Source organism: Macaca nemestrina, chromosome 1 (assembly GCF_043159975.1).
Source record: "Macaca nemestrina isolate mMacNem1 chromosome 1, mMacNem.hap1, whole genome shotgun sequence".
NCBI classification, from domain to species: domain Eukaryota; kingdom Metazoa; phylum Chordata; class Mammalia; order Primates; family Cercopithecidae; genus Macaca; species Macaca nemestrina.
The window spans coordinates 138,466,051-138,493,963 of NC_092125.1; the positions used below are offsets into that span (position 1 = coordinate 138,466,051).

Sequence of the window (27,913 nt, forward strand, 5' to 3'; positions counted from 1 at the left end):
AGGACTTACGGGCTGCAGACCTCCTGGGGAAGGAGGCTCCCTGTCCTTCCCCACTCTCCAAGATCCTCCTAAGTCTAACTGGTCAGATTCTAGAATGAATGGGTCACCTTTGCTAGCAGTGTGTGTCACTCACCCTTTACCTAAAGGCTGTGGAGTAGGTGTGACTCTGTTTGCCAATGTGGCTGGCATGGCAAGCTGACTGCACCTTGACATGCTTGTCCCGTCCTTTCGAGTTGGAGTGTAGTAAGGTCTTGACTGTGTCTGGACTTAGAGGGAGGAAAGTGGTCATGTGCTTCTGCCCAGCTCACCAGTAATCTAATAACAAAGTGATGTTTTCCATTTACCATCATTCTTTCCTTTGGAAACCTGTGTTGAAGAATGGAAAGTTTTTCTGGGTAGGAAAGGTGGGAGCAGTTTTTGAGTATTCCTGAGTCCCTGCTAACAAAACTACAACTTTATGATTATTATTTTTTATTTTTATGTTTTGTAGAGACAGGGTCTCGCTTTATTGCCCAGGCTGGTCTTGAACTTCAAGGGATCCCTTGGCTTCAAGGGATCTTCCTGCCTCAGCCTTCCAAAAAACTACTACTATAAACCTTCACTGTCCTAATTTCAAACATGCAATTGCGATTCTATATGAGAGGTGATATAGGAGGTGTCTACACTGGTCTAGTGGGGCCACCAAGGTGGTCACTGTCAACCGTGCCTGAAAAATCAGGAAAATGGAATCCTAAGGGTTGAATAGGAAAAGGCAGGGTGGGAGAGGATACTGGAGGGGTAAGTAGAGGCAGGGACAGTCCAGACTTTGAGACTTTGTTCCTTGTGTTTAATGCAAATATAAACACAGGCTGGTGCTGCATTTGCAAGAACCATCTCTGCTTATAATTTTGGCCCCTTCCCCCAAGCCTTTGTCCAGTCCTAACTCAGGGCAGCACCATCAATAATAATCCTGTTGGGCATATCACCAGTCATGACATCTGTCACAAGACCTGAAAGCTGAGCAATGGAGACAGGAAAAAAACAAAACAAAACAAAACAAAACAAAACCCCAAAACAAAACACTCCTTGCTCTGTTTTAAATACCTTCAACTAAAAAATGTTGCAAAAGATACTAAAAGCCAGTGAGCTAAGAAAGGACTCTGACTCTTAAAACAGAAAGCCGTAATGAGAACTTGGACATATTAAAAACTTCAGACTTATTTTGCAAATGAAATGTAACTTTAAAGCAGTTTCCAGCTCCGTGTCACCTCAGCTGGTTCACAATTCTTCAGGCTGTGATAGGTCATCTACAAAGCCTTTCTCCAGGAATCTCAGCTGCTGGGCTGAGAGTTTGGTAGTGAGGTCCTAGGTTGAAGCTGTGGAGGGGCTAAGGCAGATCATTAAATCACAATAACAGCTTGAGGTCAAAGCTGCCAGGCACAATGCAGGCCAGTCGCTGCCTGCATTTATACAACAGCAGTCTCAGATAAAAACACCAACCATCTGTGAAGTTAAGCAGAAGGTATTGTAGGTGCACTGTCTCTCCCAGCTCCTAGAGGAGAGTTCCAACATAAGCAGCAAAAAGTCTGATTATGTGTTTCAGACCTAACCTTCCACTGTGCCTGTAACCAAACCTGTCTATGTGAAACGGATCACAGGTGAACAAATGCCTGAAGTCAACAAGTGAACAAATGCCTTTCTTACTTGGAAAGAAGAACCAACATGACATTTTAGGGCCTATTCAGATGGAATTCTTTTCAACAAAGGTAGTTACTATCTGGTAGTTATTACCCTGCTCTATAAATTAATCATTTACCATGCAGCAAATAGCATGCCTTAGCCTGGCATGGATGATTTCGTGAAAGTGGCCTTTGAAAACGTCAGGTGAGACGTTTTCTGCTGTTACCTACCACTCTAAAATAAGTACAAAAGCAGCAAGATTCAGCTTCCAACAGACTCAGGATTATAACTGCACAGCCTGATTGGGTTTACCAGCAATCATACACACCTGGAAACTAGAGTAGGAAAAATCATTCCTTGCTAGCTATGGTTAACAAGTATTGGCTGCTAAACACAACGTATCTTGTGTGTGTGTGTGTGTGTGTGTGTGTGTGTGTGTGTGTGTGTGCGCGCGCGCGCGTGCGTGTGTGATGTTCAGCTAAAGGAAATGCAATTTATTGCTAGGCTTACCCTGGCTTTTATTTTGTTAAAGGTGCACCAAAAGCTTGAAGAATATTTGATTTGGGGGTGTGGAAGGTGGTAAAAGAACTTCTCTTTAGTAAGTACGGATAGTAAGAGGAGACACATTGGCCTTACTAAATAGCAATCACGTTGTAAACTGTTAATTCCCATTTCCTAATGGAGTCACCCCTTAGAAAATGGCCTGTAGCAAAAAGACGGCCTTTCTAGCGAGTCTAGGACAAGAATTCTCCCGAGTACTAACTGCTGTTTATTGTGGGTTAATGGCAGAAGTCTCTCACTGCAGCACCAACTACGATTTACATTTGGGACAGAGTTATTTCCAGACACGCCACACACACTCTGGCCTCTTTCCTCCCAAGCACCCACACTTACCAAACCAGTCCAAAAGAGAAAGAACAGGAATAACCATGCCGTATCTGTGCATTTCCTATAAATCTGGGGTCGCCACTCCCTTTGCCTAGGGGCTCTTTCTGCAGAAACCTTCCAGAAAAAGGGAGAGTTGAGAAAAAGAAGATAAACAAGTGGACTCAACCTGGAAACCGAACCCAAATCTACTCGAAGAGTGGTCAAAGTAACCAATCTTTTTCTAAATTTTAAAAATTATTATTATTATTATTTACGTGGCCACCTGAAGCTCTTTCACGCAGCCTTTGAAACACCTGCCCTGTGCGGAGCCGATGTTCAGCCCCCTGCCGACAAGTGCTTACCTGGAGGTGCACCTGAGGGCGGCCCCAAGTTTGCGCCCCGCGGCCCGGGTCTCCCCCACCTCCGCCCCAGCACTGGAGCAGGGTCCAGGGTCCTCCCCGCCAGGTGGCCCCAAGGTACTAAGCAGGGGCGGGATCCCCGAGGCGCGGGAAAGGCGGAAGGGTCCGGCGGGGCAGGTGAGTGCAGGAGGGGGACCCGACCCTTCCCCGGGGCTCCTCCCCCGAGGGCCGACCCTGTGGGCGCTTACCAGGTACTCGGCGCCCAGGCAGTGCATCTTGCGCTGGCAGGCGGGGGCCGGTGACTGGGAGCCTCCGCCGCCTCCGGTACGCGGAGACTCAGCGCCCGCGAGCCGGGGCTGGGGCTGAGGCCGGGGCCGGGCCGGGGAGGGGCGGGCAGGGCGCAGCGCCGCCTCCCGTTCGCCTCTGCGCCTGGTCCGGCGACTGCGGGCGCCGTGGTCCACTGGGTCCGCCTCTTCCCGGCATGGGTTTCTGCCCAGCTCACCCGCTGTCAGCTGGGGTCCTGCTCTGGTGGGAGGAAAAGGCTGAGACGCTTCTCTGCCCTGTTGCTTCAACCACCTCGCGGCAGCTGCTCCCAGGATGTGCACTTTGACGACTGAAGCTGAGCCTGCGCCGCCACGACCTTGGGCGGGTGGTCGGCCTCTGCTCTGAGCAGGAAGTAGAAAGTCTCAGCAGACCCTTCCTGAGGGCCGAGCAACAGTGTATTCTACATAGCAAACAGGTAAGCAGCATTTACTGTGTGCTGGATTCTGTTCTCACTGCTATTGTTATTCCTAATCTACGGAGGAGGGAAACTGAGGCACGGCCAGCGGTGATGCAACTTGTTCGAGGAGACACACTAAGCTGTGTAGGCAGGAGTCGAATCCAGACACTCCGGGAGACCGGCACTCTTGAGGTGGTTTACTCAGACTTCTCTCCCACCTTGCCTTAGGACAATCATTGCCTGACTTCACAATTGAAATGGTAGTGTCCAACCGAAGCGACTGGTGGGGTAGTTTTCCAGGTAATATCAGACCAGCACAAAAGCACTGTTGGGGTGAGGAATTTAAAAAAAGAAAAACAAAAAAACTGCAGACCGACCTCCCCCCACCTCCTCCCAATCGAGCCTCTACCCTTCCCCCTGCCACCCTCAGGGTTGCTAGGTTAATTGCTTCCTTTAGGTGCTGCTTCTCCCTAAGGGTAGAAACCTGACTGGAGGAAAGATCTGGGAAAGTGGCAGAAACTGGGAGTGACAAACAGTGGTTCTCTGGTGCCAGCGATTTCCTTCTGGGCTCACACCACTCTCCCACTCCAAACTCACTGGGCCTTCCTTGTTTATCAGACAGAGTTGGTGAAACCCCAGGGGAACATGAATTCACAGGACAAAGAATTCGACACTGGAGGAGTGCAACTACTGTTAAAAGACCACAGTTGAATAACATCTGAAACTGATCAGTAGAGCAGATGGACCAAGATTTTTAAATAAGCATGATAAATTTATTTAAAATGAGTTATGATATTAGCAATATGAATCAGGAAAAAATATGAAACTAAAACAGAGATATTATGCATAAAAATAATAATTAGAATGAATATTGATGCTACGTATTAGTAATGTGCAATAGTCTAAAAGATGCAGCTGACGATAAATTAGTAATTGGAACAGCACTTTCAGCAACCCTCCAGAGGCAGTAGAAAAAGTTTTAAAAAACAAGTTAGCTTATTTGTAAATTTTCTAGCTTATACCGAGGTAAAACTAGAATAGAAAGGAAGAAATATAAAAACGGAGAGGAGGAAATATTTGAAGACATAATGGAGATAAATTTCAAGGTAGAAAAAACCTTCAGATTGAAAAGGTTTATCTCAAGCGAAATATTTCTATGTGTAAGTATTTAAAAGCATAACTTTGAACTTTCTATTAAGCCATATTGTCATTAGAATGTGAGAATGTATATACAAATAATCTTATGGAAGATTCATTTGAATGACATTCTTGGAGGAAGTAATCAAACAAGAAGAGAAACAAATTAAGGAGATGATACAATAGATACAGCATGAGAGTGGCCAAATATTTAGGCTGAATTTATTGTTGTGTTAGAAAAAAGGCCAGGAACCACCCAAGTGTCCAGAAACTGGTGGGTGACTATGCATAACTGTGATGCATCCATACAATGAAATACAACTAAGCATTAAGAAGGAACAAACTTCTGACATATACAAAAACATGGATGATCTCAAATGCATGTTAAGTGAAAAAAAGCCAGATATAATAAGCTACTCTATGATTCCATTTATGTGACATTCTGGAAAAGGCAGAAAATAGATCAATGGTTGTCAGGTGCTGGGGGTGAAGGGAGTCTGAAGAAACTTTTTGAAGTGATAGAAATATTCCATTATCTTGAGAATGGTACTGATGACCCAATGGTATCTATTTGTCAAAATCTGTAGAACTGTACACTAGAAAAGGTGAATTTTATTGTATGCAAACTATATTTCATTAAACCTGACTTATAAAAACTCTTTTCAAAAGTCTAGAAACAAAGAACAATATATGTATAATTTCTCAAACCTAAAATTATAGACAATATCAACATTTTGAGGGGTGTGGGGCTCAGGAATGAGAGGCCAAAATGACAGGATAGTGGATCTAAAATAATGCCATTCAAAGGGTGGTTCACAAAAAATTAATGGTTCTCAAAGAGATAAGGAGCTTGTACCAGAATGCATATCAGCTATGTTATAAGCAAACTCTTTGATTCAGCTGACACTTTCATAGCAAAACTTTCTCAATGAAGGAAGCTGTGTGTTGATTTACATTCAGGCTCAAATCTCATCCTGGAATGGATAAGTAACCCAGTACTACTTAGAGTACTTAGAGTAGTACTGGGTTAGATTACTACCATATGGGAGGAAGATGAAAAAAACTGTTAACTTTAATAAATCAATAAGGATAAATATTTGTGAATGTAGGTCTTAAGGGTAACTACCATTAAAAAAGAATAAAACATATAAATTTTAAAGCAGTGGAAGAAAATATTATCGAATGAAAGGCAAGAGAGCAGAGGAAAAAGGAATTAAAAGAAAGTGCAATAATTAGAATATATGAAATTTGATAGCAGAAATAAAATTACTAATAATAACTTTTACTTTCAGAGCACCTAATATATTCCAGATACTTTTCTGGGTGTTTCTTATTTGATCCTCATAATAACCTTATGAGGAAAGTACTATTACTTTCAGCATTCTCATTTTATAGATGACAAAACTGAGATTAATTAACTTGCTAGAAAGTGGCAGAACCAAGGCCTGAACCCAGGTGGTCTGGATCTAGAACCTATACTTAGAACCGTACTTAGAGCTATTCCATGCTGCCTTCTAAATAGAGCAGCAATTACAATAAATGTAAGTGGCTTAAACTAACCAATTAAAAAAACAGTCTTTCAAATTGAATGAAAACAAGGGATTCAGCAATATGTTTTCTACAAGAAACTTGTTTAAAACAAATAGACACTAAAAGGTTAAAAGGCTTGAAAAGGATACAGCGCAAACATGAACCAAAGAAAGCTCATGTAGTAATTTTAAAACCTGACAAAATAAAAGTTAAGACAGGAAGTTCATAAGGGAGGTCATAAATGTGCCCAACAATACAGCTTTAATATTTATTAAGCAGCAGCTAACAGAAGTTTAGGCAGAAACAGATAAATCAGCATTGTAGTTGGAGATTTCTAACTAGCTCCTCTCAGTAGCCAATAGATCAAGTAGATAGTAGATACTTTCTCTCTCCTCTCCCAACACACGTACACACAGAAAACAAACATGCAAGGTCTGGACAATTTAATAAACTTGAGCCATTGGATATTTACAACTCATATACATTTCCATCAAACAGTGAATACATGTTCTTTCTCTTTTCAGGTTCATGTGAAACAGTAAAGTAAAAACAAATCATGTATTAGATCTTAAAGGAAGGCTCAATAAATTTCACAGTGCAGTAAAATTAGAAGTAATGAATAATGATATGTGTGGTGGACAGATTTTAAGGCCCCTATGATTTCCACCTCCTGGTGTTTACACCCTTATGTAGTTCCCTTCTTTGGCTATGGATGGGATCTGTACCTTCCAACCAATTACGATGGTTAATTTTATGTATCATTTTGAATAGGTGAGTCATAGGGTATCCAGATATTTGGTCAAACATTATTCTGGGTATTTCTGTGAGTGTGTTTCTGGATGAGATTAGCATTTAAATTGGTGGACTGAGTAAAGCAGCTTTCCCTCCCCAATGTGTGTGCCTCATCCAATCAGTTGAAGGCCTGAATAGAACAAAGGGCTGACTCCATCCCCCTTGTAAGAGGATTCTTCTGCCTGATGGCCTTGGAACTGAGATATTGGCTGTCTGTCTACAGCATCCTACTGGTCTTTGGACTTGAACTGGAACATTGACATTTCCTGGTTCTGCAACAGCTTCCAGCCTTTGGACTTAAATTGGAACACTGGTTTTGGAGATTTTGGACTTGCCAGCCTTCATAATCCCATGAGAGTCAATTCACTTTAATAAATCTCTTTATAATATCTATTTGTCTGTCTGTCTATCTATCTGTCTGTCTGTCTATCTATCTATCTATCTATCTATCTATCTATCTATCATCCATCCATCCATCCATCCTATTGGTTCTGCTTCTCTGGAGACCCCTAATACACCAAAAAATATGGTAAATGTGATGGAAAGTCCTTCCCATGATTACATGACGTTAAAAAAGAAAGAGAACCCAGTTAGATTGTGCCCAGACTCCTTACCAACAGAAACTATAAGATAATAAATGTGTGTTGTTTTAAGTCACTACATATGTGGCAATTTTTCATGTATAACAAATAATACAGCAGATGTATTAGTTCATTCTTGCATTACTATAAAGAAATACCCGAGACTGGGTAATTTATAAAGAAAAGAGTTTTAATTGGCTCATGGTTCTGCACACTATACAGGAAGTTTAGTGGCTTCTGCTTCTGGGGAGGCCTCAGGAAACTTACAATCATGGTGGAAGGCAAAGAGGAAGCAGGCATGTCTCACATGACTGGAGCAGGAGAGAGACATGGGGGAGGTGCAACGCAGTTTTAAACAACCTGATCCCACAATAACTCACTATTATGAGAACAGCACTGAGGGGATGGTGCTAACCCATTCATGAGAACTCAGCCCTTATGATCCAATCACCTCCCACCAAGCCCAGCTTTCAATACTGGGGATTATAATTTGACATGAAATTTGGGTGGAGACACAGACCCAAACCATATCAGCAGAATAGCAAAAAACAAACAAAAACCCACAAACAAACAGAAACCAAAAAAATACCCCAAACTTCATTTGGAAACTAAATAACATCTTACTAGACAACATCCTTGAGTCATAAAGGAAATTAAGAAATATTTAAAATTGAAGGTTAATAAAAATTCTACATGTCAAATTGGGACACAGCTAAAGTGCCAGTTAGATGGAAATGTATGGTTATATCTATCAGGAAACAAAAGGTTAAAAATAAAGTAGCTAAGCATTCAACACAAGAAGCAACGGCATACACAGTGAAACAAGAAGAAAGGCAATATGGGCAGAAATCAGTGACACAGAGAAAAGTAGAGAAGATGAACAAAACAGAAGTCAGTCCCATGGAAAAGATTAAGAAGACCAAACTTTGGCAAGACTGATCAGGAAAAAAGAGAAAAGACTCAAAATAAGACAGAATAATGAAGGAAATAACAAAAGATATTAAAACATTTAAAAAGTGTTATGAACCCTAATATATGTAAACCTAGATAAAATGGATATGTTCCTAAAAATATAAAATGCAGCAATTGATATAAGAAGAAATAGAGAATTTGAATAAACCACTAAGTGTTTAGTAAATTGAAATGGCAGTTAAATATCTCTCCTAAACTCCCCCAACCCCAACTCAGATCTAGAGGCTTTTAAGGGACTTTTAAGAAACAGTTAATTTCTATAATACACAAGTTGCTCCAGAAATAGAAATAGAGCAAAAGTTGCTCAGGTCATTTTATGAGGCCAGCATCAACCTGATACCAAAACCAAATAAAGATTGTACTGGAGAAAAACAAAAGGAAGAAAGTACTATTATTACACTTGTGAACTAAGATGTCATTTCAAATAAATTTATTATTTGCTTTAAAAAGATCTAGTTTTAGGAATTCCCTAAAAATCTATTAGAGCAATAGGCTGACAACTGGATAATAGCTGTCATCAGGATAACATGTAGATCACTCAACTGGGTTACCACACAACTGTGCCCTTCAAAAATCACTTCAACTCCCTACCCTTCATTGTGCCCACCACTTCTCAACTTATTATATAACAAACTGGCCAATTGAATCAGCATCCCTGCCTTGAAAAACCCATCTTATGCCAGACCCTAAAACCCTTATAAATATCCCATCCTTGAAATACATTGACTATGTCTATGTTCATAAGTTCTCAATAATACTAAATGAAAATAAATTCTTAATGATTGCCTCTAGAAAATTCTAGGGACCAACTCATTTCAAAAACTTAAAGAATCAAACACATATTCTGCCTCTCTTATATGAACTTAAGGGTAATCAAATAATTGATGAGGGAGGTTTCTCTTAATAGACATATTGTGGCTTATAGAAGCAGAAGGAATAAAAGAATTAAGATATCACAGTTTTCCAAACATCGTAAAAGAGGGGCAGGCAGCCATCAGCCTCCTCCCAGGGAAGAACATATTGCTGCCTGTGAAATTTTCATGCCAGAAAAATCCAGTGGAATCTGACTACCAACTTAACAACAAATATAGGAAATAGAGGAACAAGTCAAATGACATCCCAGGGATGCCCACTGGCAAAATCAAGAATGGGAAAGATGATATTGACATTATGTTTTGACAGCAACCTCCACCACAACAGCAAAAAGATAACAAGAAAGAAAAGAGGATGTGAAAAACCTATAGATTAAAAGAAACAAATATTTTAACTAATTACAATGTGTGGACATTGTTTAGATCCAGATTAAACCAAGTGAAGAAATGAAAGATCATTTAGAGGACACTGTGGGAAATGTAAGCACTGATTGGATATTTGATGATATTAACTAATTTATATTAAAGAATTTGGGGGTCTGATGATGGCACTGGGGCTAACTCTAAAAAAAGGGAGTCTTTATCTTTTAGATTTATGTACCAAGAATGATGTGCTCTCTGGGATTTGCTTTTTAAAAAATCCAGGGCAAAGGAGAATGGTTGGAGGTATGGGGAAACAAGATTGACTATCCACTGATAATTGCTGAAGTTCATTAAACTTCATTAAATTGCTGGGGATTCATTAAACTATTTTCTCTACTTTTGTTATTTTTCAAAGTTTACACACCCACACACACGATGACTGTAGGAAGCGACCTGCAGACCCTGACCCAGCGACGGACGGATGAGAGACATACACTAACACAGATATTTTGCCTGTCAGTCCAGCTGAGGGGTTCTGTTGTGAGTCTGGAGCATTGCCCCACAAGCTGGCAAAATTCACATTTATTTAGTACAGATTAAATGACAAAGGTCTTGAGTAAACACCACTAGAGGGTAATTAACATTGCCGAGCCCCCAAGCAGAGAGCAATTATGCAACCGAGGTTGATCAAAATTTGGTCTTAGGACCACATGAGTAAACAAGCTATTTAGATAAACTCCCCGTATTCCCTTGTTATTTGCTTTTTTGCTATCAACTGAAGGTAAAGAGGATTAGGCTGCCTTCAGCCAAATCTGTTACTGAAGCCCCCCAGTAACCCCCCCAGCCTTCCAAGAAGGTTTGTATTTATTTTCTATAACTCTCTTTGTAAGTTTTCCTCTACAATTTTTCCCACCACCCTGACTGAACTCCCACAGATGACGACAATGCATGCCACCTCCTGAGCCTCCACTTGGGAAGTAGTGCTTAACACTTATGTATGGATGCACCTGCTCTTGAACATACCTACCTTGTTTCTTTTGTTTCTGCCTTTTTTTACTCCCCTCTGCCCCCCACAACTTGGGCACTCATGCCTGACCCTCTCTATTCCTCACTGAGGCAACATCATTGCTTAGCCTTAGGATCATTATATCTCCAGATCTATTGGCCCAGCTAAGGTGCCAAGCTCGCACAGTTTCCCACCCTCAGTCTCTTCACTCCAACCCCATGCAGGCCCCTGGAGCTTCTGTAGCACTTTGGCCTTAACAGTTTTTCCTCTTCTCTGTGTGTTTCTTCATTCCATACCTCACATTCCCCTCCTGCCCATATGTTCCTAACTTTCTCATGATTTTCATGTTTGTCTTATATTCTAATCTGCATCTCTTCCAAAGGCCTTTGGCACCTCTTTTTTAAACTTCTAGATGCTCTCTGAAGATGCTGGGATCTTGCTTCTGTCCCAATCTGGTCACACAAAGATGTAGTTAGGGCCACTCAGGTTGCCTGCTTTGGTTTCAAGTGTATGACCATTACCTCTTTGGGGCAGGTTTCCCAGATGCAGACTGAAGCTTGACCTAAGCTTCGCCTGTGTATCTTATTGACACTACTTTGGAGCCAGCACCTAAGAAAGGCCAGACTTCCCACCCTTCATCCCACTTTTCCCAGGCTTCCTTCCCCTCATCAGCTCCTGTGGCTGAGTTCCCAGCATGCTTTGGGCCTGATGCCCTCTGGATAAAATACCATGATGTTAGACTCTGATAGAGCAGTTTCTCTTCCCAGACTAAGAAGGGGCTCACCTTACAAGAGTCAGTTATCAGAGGCTCCAGTGGGGGCAGGATCACTGCCTCATAAGGACCAGATCCTTCCCCATCTTGCCTTTCCTGTCAGCCATGGGGTTCATCCCTCAGACCGGAAGCCAGAGATGAGATGAAGGATGCAAGAGGTCTTGGGTCATTGTAGTTGGTCCAGAAATGGCCCAAGATGTACTGGATAGATAAGGAGGTATTGGGGAGCATTTGAGCATTTGACTAAGAGATAGGGAGGGAGGTGGGGGGAAGGAAACCAAGCAAGGTGTGTGTGCGAAGGACTCCCAGCTCTTTAAATCTGGATCCTGGTCATTTCAGGATGAGGAATTTTCAGCCTCAGAAGTCCTTCTTTTCTCCTTGAAATCTTTGGATTAGAAATCTAGTCTCTGGGGGAACCTTGATTAATTTTAGCCTATCTTCATTTGACAGGGATTGACTCAGCACTTGCTTTGTGCCAGGACTTGGGCCAACTCAAGGGACACAAACACCAAGAAGGAATATTTGCCCACTCCAGCGAGGTCAAGCTTATCTGAGGGTTAATAATGAGGCAGGCTGATGCAGGTTCTTTGCCCAGTCCCATGGTTCCAGGAAGCCTACCTGGGAGAGGAGGCCTGAGTTGAATGGTGCAAGATGAACAAGAAATGGCAAGACAGAGAAAGGTGGGAAGGGCCTCCCAGGCAGAAGAAACAGCATGGCTAAAAGGCTAGGTGCATGGAGCAGCAGGGCACCCCCAGCCAGGTAGTATCACTGGAGGATGAACATGAGGGGGAGAAGGAGGGCAGCCGTTAGGGCCCAGCATGCCACACTAAGAAGCCGTTTGCCTTTCTATGATTGTATCTTTCTCATTTGCCCTCACTTTGTAGAACAGTTTTTAGAAAATGCTGCCCTGTCTTGGTTGTACTCAGAGGACTAGAATGAGAGGGGCTTGTGTTCCCCCTTGTACCTCTGAAGAGCAGGGAGCAAGGGTAGGCTTGGTGGGGGCAGCAAGATTCCAACAGGAAAATTATTGGGTAGGCTTGGTGGGGGCAGCAAGAATCCAACAGGAAAATTATTATTATTATTATTATTTTTGAGATGGAGTTTTGCTCCTAAGTAGCTGGGATTTACCAGCGTGCACCACCACATCTGGCTAATTTTTGTATTTTTAGTAGAGATGGGGTTTGTTATGTTGGCCAGGCTGGTCTCAAACTCCTGACCTCAGATGATCCACCCACCTTGGTCTCCCAAAGTGCTGGGATTACAGGTGTGAGCCACCATGCCCAGCCCCAGCAGGAAAATTCTTATGGGGAGGTGAGGTGAGGGAACAGTATAGCCACCAGCCTCCCTTCTTAAATGTATTCCTTGGAACACAGTCTCTCCTTTAGCCCTGAGGTGACTTTCAGTTTGGTTAAAATTTTTTTTTTAGTTACAGAAGATTATATATGTCACATTACATTATTTATGTTAGTATATTCTTTTGCATATATCAAGCATTGCATAATAAAACTGTATGTTTCAATCTCAGAGGTATGCTTTTCAATCTCAGAGGTAACCGCTGCTCTGAGTTTTGTTTATCCCCTTGCTTAAACATCCTTTTTATTTTTTATTTTTTTTTTTGAGATGGAGTCTCACTCTGTCAGCCAGGCTGGAGTGCAGTGGTGTGATCTCAGCTCACTGCAACCTCTGCCTCCCAGGTTCAAGCGATTCTCCTGCCTCAGCCTCCTGAGTAGCTGGGATTACAGGCACTTGCCACTATGCCCAACTGATTTTTGTATTTTTAGTAGAGATGGAGTTTTGCTGTGTTGGCCAGGCTGGTTTCAAACTCCTGACCTCAGGTGATCTGCCTGCTTTGGCCTCCCAAAGTGCTGGGATTACAGGCGTGAGCCACCGCACCCGGCCTGCTTAAACATACTTATTATTTTAGATTATTTCACTCCTTAAATAACATAATTGAGTTTGTTTTTTAGGGCATATTACAAAAAATGATGGTGTATGGTAGGGAGTCATTTGGAACTTTTTAACTCTACAGTGTTTTTTCATGTGTGGTTTTAAAGTTGAGGTTGGCTAAACATTTGGAACTTATGGACATAAAGAAACAATAGAAACTGGGGACTACTGGGGGAGTGAATGAGGAGAGCAAGGATTAGAAAACTTTGTTTATTATGTTTATTACCTGAGTAATGGGGTCATTTGTACCTCAAACCTCAGCATCATGCAATATACCCAGGTGACAAACCTGCACATGTGCCCCCTCAATCTAAAATAAAAGTTTTTAAAAAAAGGCCGGGTTCAGTGGCTAATGCCTGTAATACCAGCCTTGTGGGAGGCTGAGAGGGAGGATTGCTTGAGGCCAGGAATGCAAGACCAGCCTGGGCAGCATAGCAAGACCCTCTCTCTCTCTCTCTCTCTCTTTTTTAAGTTTTAAAAAATAAAATAAAATAAAATTGAGGTTAGTTCTTTATAGACTAAACCAAACAATCTAACCATAGACTTTCTGACCATAGTATAGAAGGACAGAACAGTCAGACTGCTAAGTCCTTGAATTCTATTGAAGATAAGATGTATGAACTGCTGGGGACTGGTTGGTCTAATTTGTTGTCTTTCTTTTGTTTCACCATTTCCATTTAGTTGGATATTAGTGGTGTTTGTATGTTAATCACATCTATCGTCTCCTACATTTCTGCATTTGTGCAGGGCAGATCCCTCCTATGAACAATCTCAAGAAATTTCCTACTTACCTTCACTAAGTATTTCTACCTGTGTCTGGGATGCCTCTTGCTGAAGCACTTGCTGGCACTCTGAGACACTCTGAGTACCAGTCTTGAGAGGCCATTTTCTTCTTTCTATATCTTTTAATGAGTAATAAGAGTTCTAGCAGGAAGGCATTTAGAATTATTCTTTTATGGTGTTGGAGACTGAACGGAAGGGAGATTATGACCTGGTCTCTCTTGTGTGTTCTGAGGAACGTTAGACCTGGAGGCGCTACTTGAAGAAAATATCCTGTGGTTAGATATGGTTTAGAAATATTGTTCCGTGTCCCATTTATTGCAGTGTTCATCAGTATACTAGAGATTTGACCAAAGTACCCGTGTATGTGTGTATGTGTATGTGTGTACCAAGTATTAACACTGGCAAAACAAAAAACAAAACAAAACAAACAGCAGTTTTGGATAGTGCTGTTAAAGACTACATTTTTTGAGGACATGGGCAACTTAATTTGTTTTGAAATAGGCAGGGTCTTAGGTAGAGTGGGTGGAATGATTGTCAAGGCACTTGAAAAGCCCTCCTCTATCATGCCTACCCTACCTGATTAATGTACCTAAAATGCTGTCTTAGAGAGGACAACTTGTTAACACACATTGAAGAAAAAATTAAAATACAAATAGCCCTGGGAGAGGGCATTTGAATAATAAATTCGTAATAAGATATAAATGACTAATGCCAGATTCTTTTCTTATCACAGGTTTTTAGAGGAAGAGAGCTACACTGCAAGGCCACCAGGGCTTTTGAAGCCTGAGAGCAGTGAGAGCAGTGTCATGAAAAGCAGGGCAGGGGTCCACAGGTCAAACTGCAGCCTCTTTTTAACCTTTCCGGAGCCAGTTTACTGCAACATTCAGTAAAATTTATGACCTGCAATGCTCATTTGTTTAACTGGAAATGTAAAACTATATTTGCATTTTTTTTTCTTTTTTTGAGACGGAGTCTCGCTCTGTTGCCCAGGCTGGAGTGCAGTGGCACGATCTTGGCTCACTGCAACCTCCACCTCCCGGGTTCAAGCGATTCTCCTGCCTCAGTCTCCTGAGTAGCTGGGATTACAGGTGCCCACCAGCATGTCCGGCTAATTTTGTATTTTTAGTAGAGATGGTATCACCACGTTGGCCAAGCTGATCTTGAACTCCTGACCTTGTGATCCACCCACCTCAGCCTCCCAAGGTGCTGGGATTATAGGCGTGAGCCACCACACCTGGACTACGTTTACATTTTGATTGCCAAGATACCATCTATTTTTGTTTTTTGCCAAATATCTGAAATAAATATCAACAATTTTTTTTTTTTTTTTTTTTGAGACGGAGTCTTGCTCTGTCCCCAGGTTGGAGTGCAGTGGCACAATCTTGACTCACTGCAATCTCTGCCTCCCGGGTTCAAGCGATTCCCCTGCCTCAGCCTCCCGAGTAGCTGGGACTACCGGCGTGCACCACCATGCCTGGCTAATTTTTTTGTATTTTAGTAGAGACAGGGTTTCACCACGTTGGCCAGGATGGTCTCAATCTCCTGACCTCATGATCTGCCTGCCTCGGCCTCCCAAAGTGCTGGGATTACAGGTGTGAGCCACCGCCCCCAGCCGAATATCAGCATTTTTAATAGATACAAGTATAAGCTTCTAAAAAGCAGGTTGAATTTTGTTTTCTAAAATTTGTTTGCATTTGGTAACCTGTCTATTTGGAGTACATGTGTAGTGTTGTAAAAACAGGAAAACCACTAACCTCTAGCACAAATGTACAAAATTTGATGCACCATGATTTTAAATTTAGATCTTTTAAGGGGGAAGTTTGCCTATTTATCCTGAGTTTTATCAGTCCAACTGTTACCAACCATGGGTTCTTGGGCTTTTAATGCAGTAGAAATTGACCTGAGGCCAAAAGAGTTTTCCTAAACAAGGCTTGAGAGAGAGAGAAGTCTGGCTGGCCCGGGAGGAGTTAGAGAGGCAGTTTTAAAGGGACCATGTGGGAAAGTGATGTTTAGGCATGTAGAGGTGGGGAACTTTTAGCCCCTGTGCGGTTCATAACATGCTTCTTCGCGTGTCTCATTAGCATGTTCAATCTTCACCCCGGGTGTGATTTTTCGTATCATAATGAAGCTAAGGTTAAGGATTACTCCATTCTTCTGGCCTTGTGGGCATGCGGGAGATGGCGTTAACTCCCTTGAGTAGGACTCATGGTGGGAGCTGCTTATTTTAGCTTCTTCAAGGTCCCCTAATCAGTGGGTATGGTGCCTTGAGCAAGATTTATGGTGCAAGGTCTGAATGATCTGATTGGGGTCCCCACCAGCTTGCAGTAAAGGTCCTTGGTGGGGCACGGGGCAGGGAGGCCCAGTCCCATCCCTACACTATCTCACAACAATGCTATCTTTTTCTCTTCGAGTGAGGGAAAGCAGAAAAGGAAAGGACGGAGGGAAAGAAGAGGGAGGAGGGGAACATAGTATGAATGGAAGAGGAGCAATTACTCATCTGTGTGGAAACGAGGCGCCAGCTGTAGGACATATGGCAAATTTCCTCTCTCTCTGGGCCTCTTTGTAAAAGGAGAGGAGAGAGCCAGGTTTTTCTCGATCTCCTTCCAGCTCTGAAATTCTAGGATTTAAAATCACATGGCATATGCATAGAAACTAATCATCCAAAGTAAGTAGAGGGAAGAAACGCTAGCAGAAATGAGTGAAATAGAAAACAAAAACACAGTACAGATGATCAATAAAAATAAAAGCTTATTCTTTGAAAAGACTGGAAAAATAAAAAAGGCAAGCCCCTGGTAAGACAGGTCGACAAAATAGGTTGCAGATAAAATGTGCAAAATACCTGGTAGGTAATAAGAGGTAGTCTCCTAATGACACGGATGATGACACCACCTCCCTATTTTATTTTTATTTTTCTCTTATATCTTCTTTATTTTTCTTCCTCTTATCTTTTACTTTTATTTGTATCTCTCCCTTTATTCCATATCCATGACTTGGACACTGGCACTCTGAGACACCTGGGTAATGAAGAGGTTATTAGCCCTCCTGCCCGGGTAAAACCCTGGCATTGAGGGCTACTGTAGTTGCCACTTCGTTACAGCAGATGGCACTGCAGGCCAGCGGCTGTGTTGTCAAACAAGACAAATTGTGTGCTTTTCTTCATTGATTCTAAAGTATTTTCTCTCATCTTTATTTTAATTAATTATTATTTTTTTGAGACAGGGACTTGCTCTGTTGCCTAGGCTAGAGTGCAGTGGTGTGATCATAGCTCACTGTACCTTTGAACTCCTGGCTCAAGTAAACCTCCTGCCTCAACCTCCTGAGTATCTAGGACTACAGGTGTGCACCACCATGGTCAGCTAATTTTTTAATTTTATTTTTTGTAGAGAAGTGGTCTTGCTATGTTGCCCAGGCTGTTCTTGAACTCTTGGGCTCAAGCAATCCTCCTGCCTTGGCCTCCCAAAGCTCTGGGATTACAGGTGTGAGCCACTGTACCCAGCCAACCATCTTTATGTTTTATTTTTTGCATTTAATATTTCCAAATAGTGAGGCATTTATATTGAACATATATATTTATTGTGGTGTTTTATGCTCTCCCAAAGCTATTATTAAATTGATGTCCTCATTAAATCTTACAATTGTCTTAAAATGAAGGACATTCAATATTGTTATGCATCTTAGCACTGCCTTGAACAAATTGATATCCTGTATAGACTAAAAGCACTGACTACAAGTTCTTACTGAAGAATTTTAAATGGTGCATTATTTAGTTGTCTGGAAATCACTGGACCTTTTGAGTTGGGCTGACTCAGGGTTTGAAACTAGGTTCAGACAGTTGCCAACTGTGTGATCTTGGGAAAATTACTTATTCTCTGTAAGCCTCTGTTTCCTCATCTTTAAAATGGTGATAACAATGGCTAATTTGGAAACTTGTTATTGTTTTCCTACCCTATAACTTGGCCCCAAACCAACTTATTGGTTTGGTTATTATTATTATTTTTTTGAGACAGACTCTTGCTCTGTCACTGAGGCTGAAGTGCAGTGGCACAATCTCGGCTCACTGCAACCCCCGCCTCCTGGGTTCAAACGATTCTCCTGCCTCAGCCTCCCAAGTAGCTGGGATTACAGGCATGTGCCACCATGCTTAGCTAATTTTTGTATTTTTGGTAGAGACAGGGTTTTACCATGTTGGCCATGCTGGTCTCGAACTCCTGACCTCAAGTGATCCGCCTGCCTTGGCCTCCCAAAGTGCTGGGATTATAGGCGGGAGCCACCGCTGGTTTGGTTATAGGTTCAAAAACCCATAGCTAGTGTTACATAAATTTTAAAAGCCTAGGTTAACGATGAAATAGGAAACAGGACTGTTTAATTTGTAGCAAATCAGGAGAATGTGCTTGTGCAACTCAATGAATCAGCTGATTTGACTCAAAGTCCCTCAGCTGATTGACTTGGGAGCTGTGGGTCTTGGGCCCTTGTTTGGTGCACAGCCCAGATGGCACTGCTTTATCACTGCTAGCAGTGTGGATCCCAAGGCAGAATCTCCTGGGGCGTTTCTGAAACAGGCAGATCCTAGGCCCAGCCAGACTAGATTAAGATCTCTAAAGGCAGGGCACAGAATCTGTCTGAAATAAGTTGTATATATCATTTATAGGAACACAAAAAAGCAGTAACTCTGACCTGGAATATGAATTCCTATAGACTAGTGCTGCAGATATGGTAATATTAATTTGCTTATTGGATAGTGGGAAAACAGGCAGCTCTGGCTCTGTCCTTTCTGCTCCCTGCCCACCCCGTGTTGTGCATCTTTCACAAGTTGTTGCACCTGCAGGAGCTTCTACCACAGTCATGAACGGGTCTGGCATGACAACGATGCCAGGGAAGAAGTGCCAACTCCATTGTGTGAGGCTGTCCGAAAATGAGATTCTAGATTAGTGAGCAAGAGTTCTAGATAACTGAGGTTAATTTTTTAAAAGTTCACATTTGTTATGGGCTGAATTGTGTCCCCCCAAATTCACATGTTGAAGTCCTAACCCCTAGTACCTCAGATTTATGATGCAAGGTCTGGAGGGTCTGATTGGGATCCCCACAGACAGATCAGCTTGCGGTAAAGGTCCTTGGTGGGGCATGGGGGAGGGAGGTCAAGTCCCATCCCTACTCTGTCTCACAACAATGCTGTCTTTTTCTGTTCCGAGTGAGGGAAAGCAGAAAAGGAAACAGGGCCTGTAAAGAGGTAACTAAGTTAAAATGGAGTGGTTAGGTTGGGCCCTAATCCAATTTGACTGGATGACCGTGGGCACTCCCTTCACAGAAAGCTTGTATGTGTAGAGGGCTGATCCAGGCACAGCTGTTTTCTAGGACACAAATTAAATGACAGGCAACAAGGCCATGGTGGGGTAAACCACCGAGAGTGCTGGATATCATCTCAGGACGGGACAGGAGAGGGCTCCATGGCTGACAGCACTGACAGATGTGAGTTCATGCTCACTGCCAAGAAGTGCAGCTGTTGTCACAGGGCTTACAGCGGCACTCGGAGCATGAAGAATGTAAACCACCGTGTCTTTTATGGGTTGATACATCTATTTACTTTTACAACATATGATTTCAGAGACAAATAACATTATAGTGAAATAGATCGGTATGGCTGCTTTAAGTGGGGGGACTGTGTGTGCCTCAACTTTCTCAAGGGCATACAGTCATTATTAGTAACAAAAATGATTGTACGAAGTGCTAATTTTGAGGGTTATTGTGAGCAGTTTATGTGGGGTGGTGGTGGGCAGGCCCGTTTGCCCCACACCGAATGTCCCAGCCCTGCCTGCTGCCTCAAATCTGTCCCAGGGTCTCACTGTGTGTGGGCCTCTCACTGCTCCTGCCACATTTCTGCTTTCCGATGTTCTCTTCCCTCTTATTTGCTCCTCAACCTTGCTTTTCTTTTCTTTTTCCTTTTATCTCTCATTCTAAATTTTATCTTAGATTCTCTGTTTTTAGAGCCATTTCTAACTAATGAGAATATCCCTCATTTTGTTAACTAAGACAGTTAAATAAATTTCTCTTACCCAACCCTCCTCTACATCTTTGGAAGATTTACTGAGTAGTCATTTCAAAAAAATAAAACTAAACAATGTTTTTAATACTCACAAATCAAAGATATTGGAACACTACTAAGTGTAAATAGCATGAAACCAAAAATATTTTACTCTCTGCATTTGAACAGTATGGAAAGACTGTAGAATCAACCATCACATCTATTTAAACCCCCCTCCCATATAGGTTTTACAATAATGCATTTTATTATAGCTGCTTTCATCTGCTCATATTCAGCTCTTCTTGGATTTTTAAAAAACAAGCTCTTGTGCTTGAAGCCTTTCAGAGCAGGCTTCAAGGGCAGGGGTGGTGGTTGTTCTGGACAGTTAAGGGCAGTTAGGGTGGCATAGGCCAGAGGGAGGTCATGACCCATGGACCAATAACACAGTTCAGACAAAGCGCTTCTCAAATGGAAATGGTTTGGCTTCATGGATTCCGTAAGAGCATTTAGATGGTGTCAGGCTGTCAATCTGTTCTAGCCTGTAGATGCCTCTTGCTACCAACACACAAAAATGACCTAGGAAGCAAGAGTGGGGCCCATTAGCCAGGCTGGGCCAAGTGGATGGTGACAGCAACTCCCATTGTGCAGCCCCAGGGCAGAGCTCTGGGGGAAACGGTGGCTCCCTCTCCCAACCGCTTGCCAGATGCTAGCTGGCTCACAGCATCCGGTTCCCTGGGGCAGGCTGGGACCAGGTAAGATGGACAAGGCATCAGGGGACCTGAGAGCAGACGCTTCCTTACCTCTGGACCCTAGATGCCCAACTCACCTCACCCCAGTCTCAGCCCTGCTCTGGCAACTTTCAAATGCCCTTACTCCAAGTACTCAAAATTCAAACCAGAAGATGGAGCCAAGTAACTTGAAAGAGAGCACAGGGCTCTCAAGTGGTTATTAACCAGATAAAACAAATGACTTGGAGAACTCTGCCCTTCTAGGTAGGGCACGGGTCTCTTAGGCAATGCTTCTGTTAACTAATTGTTTAGTAAAATGAAAACTGATCTAGGATTTCTCATCTACCCTAAATAAAAGTCCTATTGCATTATGTGTGGCTGTTCATTCTGTAAGGAAATGGGAAGATACAAAGTGAAACTAAAGTGGGAGCAGAATGGGAAACAAATGTAACAGATAGAAATAAAGGCATAAATTTTAATGAGCAATGCAAAAGAAGGCTGGAATAAACAGAAGGCCCATCATGTCAAGAAAGGAAAACATTGTGAAGATGGGACTTGTTTCAAAGTTAATTTTTACACTTAATGCTATTTCAAACTAAATCCACTGGGATTATTTCATGGGGTAGAAGGCTTGGCAAAGTATTCTTAAAATGTACCTAAGTGTATATTCAGGCAATTTATCAAATTCAAAAGGAGACTGGGTCATTATGGGAGTACTTGTGTTTTCAGCACACGTGATAGGGTTACAGTGACGGAAGGATGACTTCTGTGGAGCACACTCAGTGGCCCAAACATACTGCATATTACATACACTGTGCAAGAATTCACTACGTGTTACAGAGAGAAAGACTACATAAATAATAATAAATTAATTCTTGTTGGAACAAAGCTACGCATAAATAAATGAATAAAATAATAAGCAGTAATAATAAAAAGAAAGTGTATAGGTTCTCAATTCACATCATGGCTTGAAATACATTCCTGATGAATGAGAATTAAACAGACATTGTATCATAGAAAAACTTCACAGATGTAAATTTTACTATTTGTCAAGTTTCTAGAAGATGAAGGACCAAGTTTTCAAGTCATAGAAAATCATATTGGAAAACACTTGAATACAGACATAAATGAATGTAAAATGACAGGAATTCAAAACTAGGGATTGTTGTATCTACCGCAAATAGTTTCTAAAAACCTTGTATCTTTATTCTAAGTTAGGACCATAAAAAATTTTAGGGGAACACAACAGCAAAATGGGCAAATTTTTCCCCTAAAAAAAATTTTAGGGGAAAACAACAGCAAAATGGGCAAAAATGTTGGCCAATTTACAAAGGAAGACATGCATAAATTAGCATATGAAAAATGTACAACTCCTGCTATTAAAATGAAAACAACAGTGATATTCACTGACTTAAATGTCTTAAGTACCATATACATATTAAAAATAAAATGATCCAAATGTTGGAGAGAGTGCAATGAAATAGCAAGCTCACACCCAGAAGAAATTGATTTGTGTTTAACATATGAATACCACAAATCTTTACATTTTCCTCTCGCACTGCATAGACCACTGGAAAGTGGACTCTTATTTTGGCTTAGCCCTAATAAATGTACTTCTGTATGTCGCCATATGAAGTATAGTACAATGGCTGAGAGCTCAAATTCCAGACTTTGAGTATCTGATTTGTCTCTTACTGGTTTTGTGAATTTTAGCAAGTTACTAACTTTCTAGGCCTCCATTTTCTTTTTCTTTTTTTTTTTTTTTTTTGAGAGAGTCTCGCTGTATCACCTAGGCTGGAGTACAGTGGCGTGATCTTGGCTCACTGCAACCTCCGCCTCCCTGATTCAAGCGATTCTCCTGCCTCAGTTTCCCAAGTAGCTGGATTACAGGCACCCGCCACCATGCCCAGCTAATTTTTGCACTTTTAGTAGAGATGGGGTTTCACCATGTTGGCCAGGCTGGTCTTGAACTCCTGACCTCAGGTGATCTGCCTGCCTTGGCCTCCCAAAGTGCTGGGATTACTGGCATGAGCCACCACACCTGGCCTAGTTCTCCATATCCTTATCTATAAAATGGGCAAAATAATATTTACCTCTTTGCTGCAGGAATTAAATGAAATTATGTAGGATGAATTTAACACAGTGCTAATATGCAATAAGTATTCAATAAATGCTAGCTGTTTCTTTTCTTATTTTTCCCTTTTACCTTGATTTTTCCACTTAACCAAATTATTTAACTGTGTTTGCTTTTGTAAACTGCTTCAAATCCTTTTTGGAACTTGGCTGCACATAAATTAAACCATATTACCAGTGCTTTCTTAAAGAATTATACCAATTTATGATGCCAATTCCAATGGAATTAGATAACAGGGTCAGTTGTAATAAAGAGCAGTTTGATAACACATCAGTTGTAATACAGTAACAACTATCCTAAGACTTAAAAAGCTCATGACTTTTGATAGAGTAATTCCATTTTTTGGATTCTACACATGTTAAAAAAAATCTTACATACATAAAAAGATTAAAGTTTTCAAACAAAATTTGTACAAAATTTATATATAGTTCTGTTTATAATAGCTAAAATAATCAGAATGTTCCTTAAAAGAGAAATAATTAAGTTATTCACTCAAGAACACTTTACACAGTTATTAAAATGTTTTTGAAAATTGTGTGATAGCATGGTGCGTGCTTTTCTTATAATACCAAGTGAAAAAAAGTGATTTACTTAATTGTGTCTATAAATTGTCTGAAGCAATCTAAGATAACGCTACAAAGAAAAAGACTGAAAGGAAATAAGTTAGTGTGTTAATAATGTACTTTGAGAAACAATAGATGATTTCTAAATCCTTTTTTCCATGCATTTCTGTAATTCCCCATTTTCTTTAATAATGAGTCTCCCCACCCACACACAATGCCATTTAAGGTCCCTGTTTTTAACTCATGGATAAACACAAAGGACAACTCAGTTTGAAGTGTTCTTTGGACATGATGTCATCATCATTTCATGAGAAATACAATAATCTAAGGTATGATACTGAGACAGAGAGTCGCTTTCAGGCCTGTATAATGGGACAATTTAATACAGATTTTTGCTAGTGGATTCTAGACTGATAGAGTGAGAGAAAGCAGAAAACCTTTTACAGAAGGAGATTGGAAAGCAAAATCTTTGTACCAGTCTCTGAAGTTACAGAAAGAATTCCAAAATCAGAGAAACAAAATTTCAGAGCAGAGTTCATTGCCTGATTGGGCAAAAGTCCCTCAAACCGAATTTCTTGAAAGAAGTAAGCGCAATCCAAAAAAAACGTGTTGTTACTGTCATTCTGTCTAAGTATTGTTTTTTTAACCTAAAATTATCAAAATAGAGACACTTTAGAACCCTAAGAGAAAATTATATACTTTTAATTTTTATGCTATCTTGTCTTTTTCTGATTATAAAATTTAAATATACGAAATGTATAAAGAAGGAAATGAAATTTGCTCGTAATCCGAGCACCCGAAGAATGGCCACTGTTAAGATTTTCTGATATGAAATCTCTCATTCTCTCTCTGGTATAGATAGAACTAATATTTCTTTTGTGCTTACCAAATACTTGACACTGCTCGGAGAGTGTTACCTGTATTAACTCAGTTCATTCTCACAACAATCTTCTGAGGTAGGTACAAGGATAATCTTGTGAAGTTCCGTTTTTTGACCAAGCTGGTGTAACTGGGAAGTTGCAGAGCCAGGATGTGGGGACCCAGGAGGTCATGCTTTGCCTGTACGCCTAACTTCTCTTTCCCATGGCTTCGATTTATTATAAATACAGTACATATTTCCCAAAATGAGATTATGCTGTGCCTAATGTTTTGTACTGTAACCTGCTTTTTCTTTTGATGTATTTGAACATCATTCCAAATCAATAGATATCAATCAATTTCATTATTCTTAATGGCTGCATTGTATTTTGTTTCATGGATAATGTATTTAACTGTAATTCATATGGTTGGATATTTTGATGTTTTCACTGTTAAAGACAGCAATGAAATGTACATCTTTACATGCAAATGTGCATTTGAAAGGTTATTTCAAAAGAATAAATTCTCAGAAGAGTAGTGAAGCTTTTCAAGGCTGTTGCCAAAGGGCCCGCAAGAAAAATTGTGCCAATTACATTCCCACTAGCAGCCAAGGAGAGTGTGCTTTTCTCAACATTGTAGAGTGTTTTTCAAATCTTTTGACTCACTGGAAGACATACGTTTTGTCTAGTGACCCATTTACACACACACATACACACACACACAAGTATAATTGAAATAAATTTTACTATTTTCCTGACTAGTCGCAATAAACTTTCTCCCTTTTCCCCTCTTCCTTTTATTTTCAAAAACTTTTTTTTTTAAATACCAGATATGGTGGGGTTAACTTCATGATCCATGAATGGGTAGTAACTCATGGTTTGAAAAAACACTATGTTAATGCTTGGATAGTAGGATTCTTTTTAGTATTTGCCTATTTGACAATATGAGATAATGGCAAGTTATTATCTTATTCTTTAATCACGAGAGAGGCTGAGTATTTTGGAAAATTGTATTTTTGGAGAGAGTAAACTAGAGTTCATTGTTTCTCAACCTTCAGTGCATATTAGCATTTTTAAAAGGAATCCTTTAATTAATTTCTGGACCAAATAATCTCTAGATTATTTGGCTCAGGTATCAAAATTTGTGGCTAAGGCTGAGAACACATGCCACAGATTACTAAAATTCTTTTAACTGTTCAAATAGACTCTGTTTTTGCCCTTTAAACACCACATATTTTAAAAACATCATAGTCATCTGAAGGTTAATTCAGGGTTAAGTATGGAGTTAGGGAAGGATTCTAGTTTTGACTTATGAACTGTTAGCTGCACAAATCACAGTTTTTAAAATCCAGTGCATATTTGGGTCTTATTCAGTGGTAAATTATAGTGAAGAGATTCACATTATGGGAGACAGTTTCGATTCTCATGAATATAATTATACCGTGGGAGAACCAAGGTGCTATTTAGTATTTCAGAGTTCCATCAGATAGAGAGTTCCAGTTGCCTACTGGAAATTCTACCTAGATGGTCCTCTGAAACCCCAAATTTAATGTGTCTTGCCAATAGAGTTCTTAGCTCCCTCCTACCTCTTCCCAAACCCATCTTCCTTCCTCTGTTTATGGCCCAATGGACAATAATATGCTTTGCAATAAGACAGAGGTTTCTTTACATTGTGGATACCGGAAACGTACCATTTGGTGGCCCAAACCAGCCTGCAGTAATGCAGATGGGGGTGAGGCAGTGGTCTGTTGGCCTGAGCCCTGACCACTGGGATTTCAGCTCTGAAAGCTTGAGAATGCCCGTCTGGGACAGCCCTCCCTCCTTCTTCCTATTTTCTTTCTTTTCTTTTCATACAGAATCTTGCTCTGTTGCCCAGGCTGGCGTAAAGTGGCATAATTATAGCTCACTGCAGCCTCAAACTCCTGGGGTTCAGTGATCCTCCTGCCTCAGCCTGGGACTACAGGTGCATGCCACCACACCTAGCTATTTTTTTTTGTTTCTGTAAAGACCCTGGCCTCAAGTGGTTCTCCTGCCTCAGCCTCACGTAGTGCTAGGATTATAGGCATGAGCCACTGTGCCCAGCCCTCTTCCTGTTTTTTTGTTTCTCTGTTGTGCATGGAGAGGACCGCAGGATAGAACGGACACTCACAGGTGGTTCTTAGAGAACCAGCCTCTGGTACACAGGACTGCAGTGGGGACATAAAGACAGCGGAGTAGTGAGTCTATAGCAGATGTTATCTGGATAACTGGCAGAGGTGAGAGATTTAAATGACTTCCCAAAGGGCTGGACAAATTGATGCATGGCAGGTGACTAAGAGGAGCTGGGGTTGAGTCAAAGGGGGCCATTCTGGTCTTTCCACAGCATTTGTCCTTGGTGTGCTATTGGTCATACTGTCAATTCCCAAGTCTCCAGGTTTCTCTGTTACTGCTCCTTTAGAAGAGTGCCAGAGTAGAAAAAGCTTTAACCTTGAGCAAGTTATCTAACCTTTCTGTTTCATCTATAAAATGGAGTAATAATACACTGTTGGATCTGTGAAGTCCCAGCACAGGGCCAGGCCCTTGCTGGGACTTAATAAACGACAGTCCTTTAGAAGAAGCCAGCTGCGATGGTCAGGATCAGACCCTCTACATGCATCCAACTAGGCAAGTGCCCGAGATCTCAGATGGTCAAGCGAAGTGCCCAGCAGGGGGACTGGAGAGTAGTGGGGTGGTGGGTGGGCTGTGAGTCAGCCCATGGTCCCTGTCATCTTCTCCTGCAGTGTCAAGTGCTCCCCACTAGAGCAGCACAGCTCTGCAGAGACGCAGGAGAACAGTTATGGATCCAGTCAGATGATGGATCAGCTGTTCGGCTTCTACCTGCTATTCACCCAAGCTTACCTACTTAGAAAGAGAAGACTACCAGCAACCTAGAGAAAGAATAGAAAGTCCAGCCATCTTCCAGGCTTTGAGTCTCAGATGACGGGAGTGTGGATTTTCCTCTGGTTATCCATGGTCACTAGAGGTCAATGATCAAGTCATCCAACCCAGACATCAGTTATTTAGAGCTGGAAAACAGAAAACAAGAGAGCACTACATCCTGTTGGGTCACATCCTGTTCACGATGACAGGAAGCAGGGCAGCAGAACAAGACGGGTAGAAAAACATGACGCTTACGAGGCATTTGCACGCTAGATGTGCACGTGTGTTTTGGTGTACAGTTTTTAAAGACACTGTGAATCAATGCCCATAATTACGCTTTTGGAAGTTCTCAA

The 27,913-nt window shown here is 41.4% G+C and overlaps 1 protein-coding gene and 1 long non-coding RNA gene across 5 annotated transcripts in view; one reads left to right on the forward strand and one right to left on the reverse strand.

The window, feature by feature from the left end:
- LOC105485419 (solute carrier family 44 member 3) overlaps positions 1-3,281 on the reverse strand; it is a 74,129-nt gene extending 70,848 nt beyond the window's left edge. The window contains exons 1-2 of one of the 3 annotated variants that reach the window (XM_071076128.1): positions 3,134-3,281; positions 2,554-2,661 (exon numbers count right to left, since the gene is read on the reverse strand). In XM_071076128.1, the coding sequence (XP_070932229.1) occupies positions 2,554-2,661; positions 3,134-3,160 (135 nt within the window). In that variant the 5' untranslated portion in view covers positions 3,161-3,281. Of the gene's footprint in view, positions 1-2,553; positions 2,662-2,888; positions 2,909-3,133 lie in introns of those variants that run through there. The other 2 variants (XM_071076111.1, XM_071076174.1) reach the window with 2 other exon arrangements.
- A 23-nt stretch (positions 3,282-3,304) lies between these two features.
- Positions 3,305-27,913, forward strand: part of LOC105485421 (uncharacterized) — a 158,824-nt gene continuing 134,215 nt past the window's right edge. For both annotated transcript variants that reach the window (XR_989554.2, XR_989553.3), the window contains exon 1: positions 3,305-3,624. This is a non-coding gene — a long non-coding RNA (uncharacterized lncRNA). The remainder of the gene's footprint in view (positions 3,625-27,913) is intronic.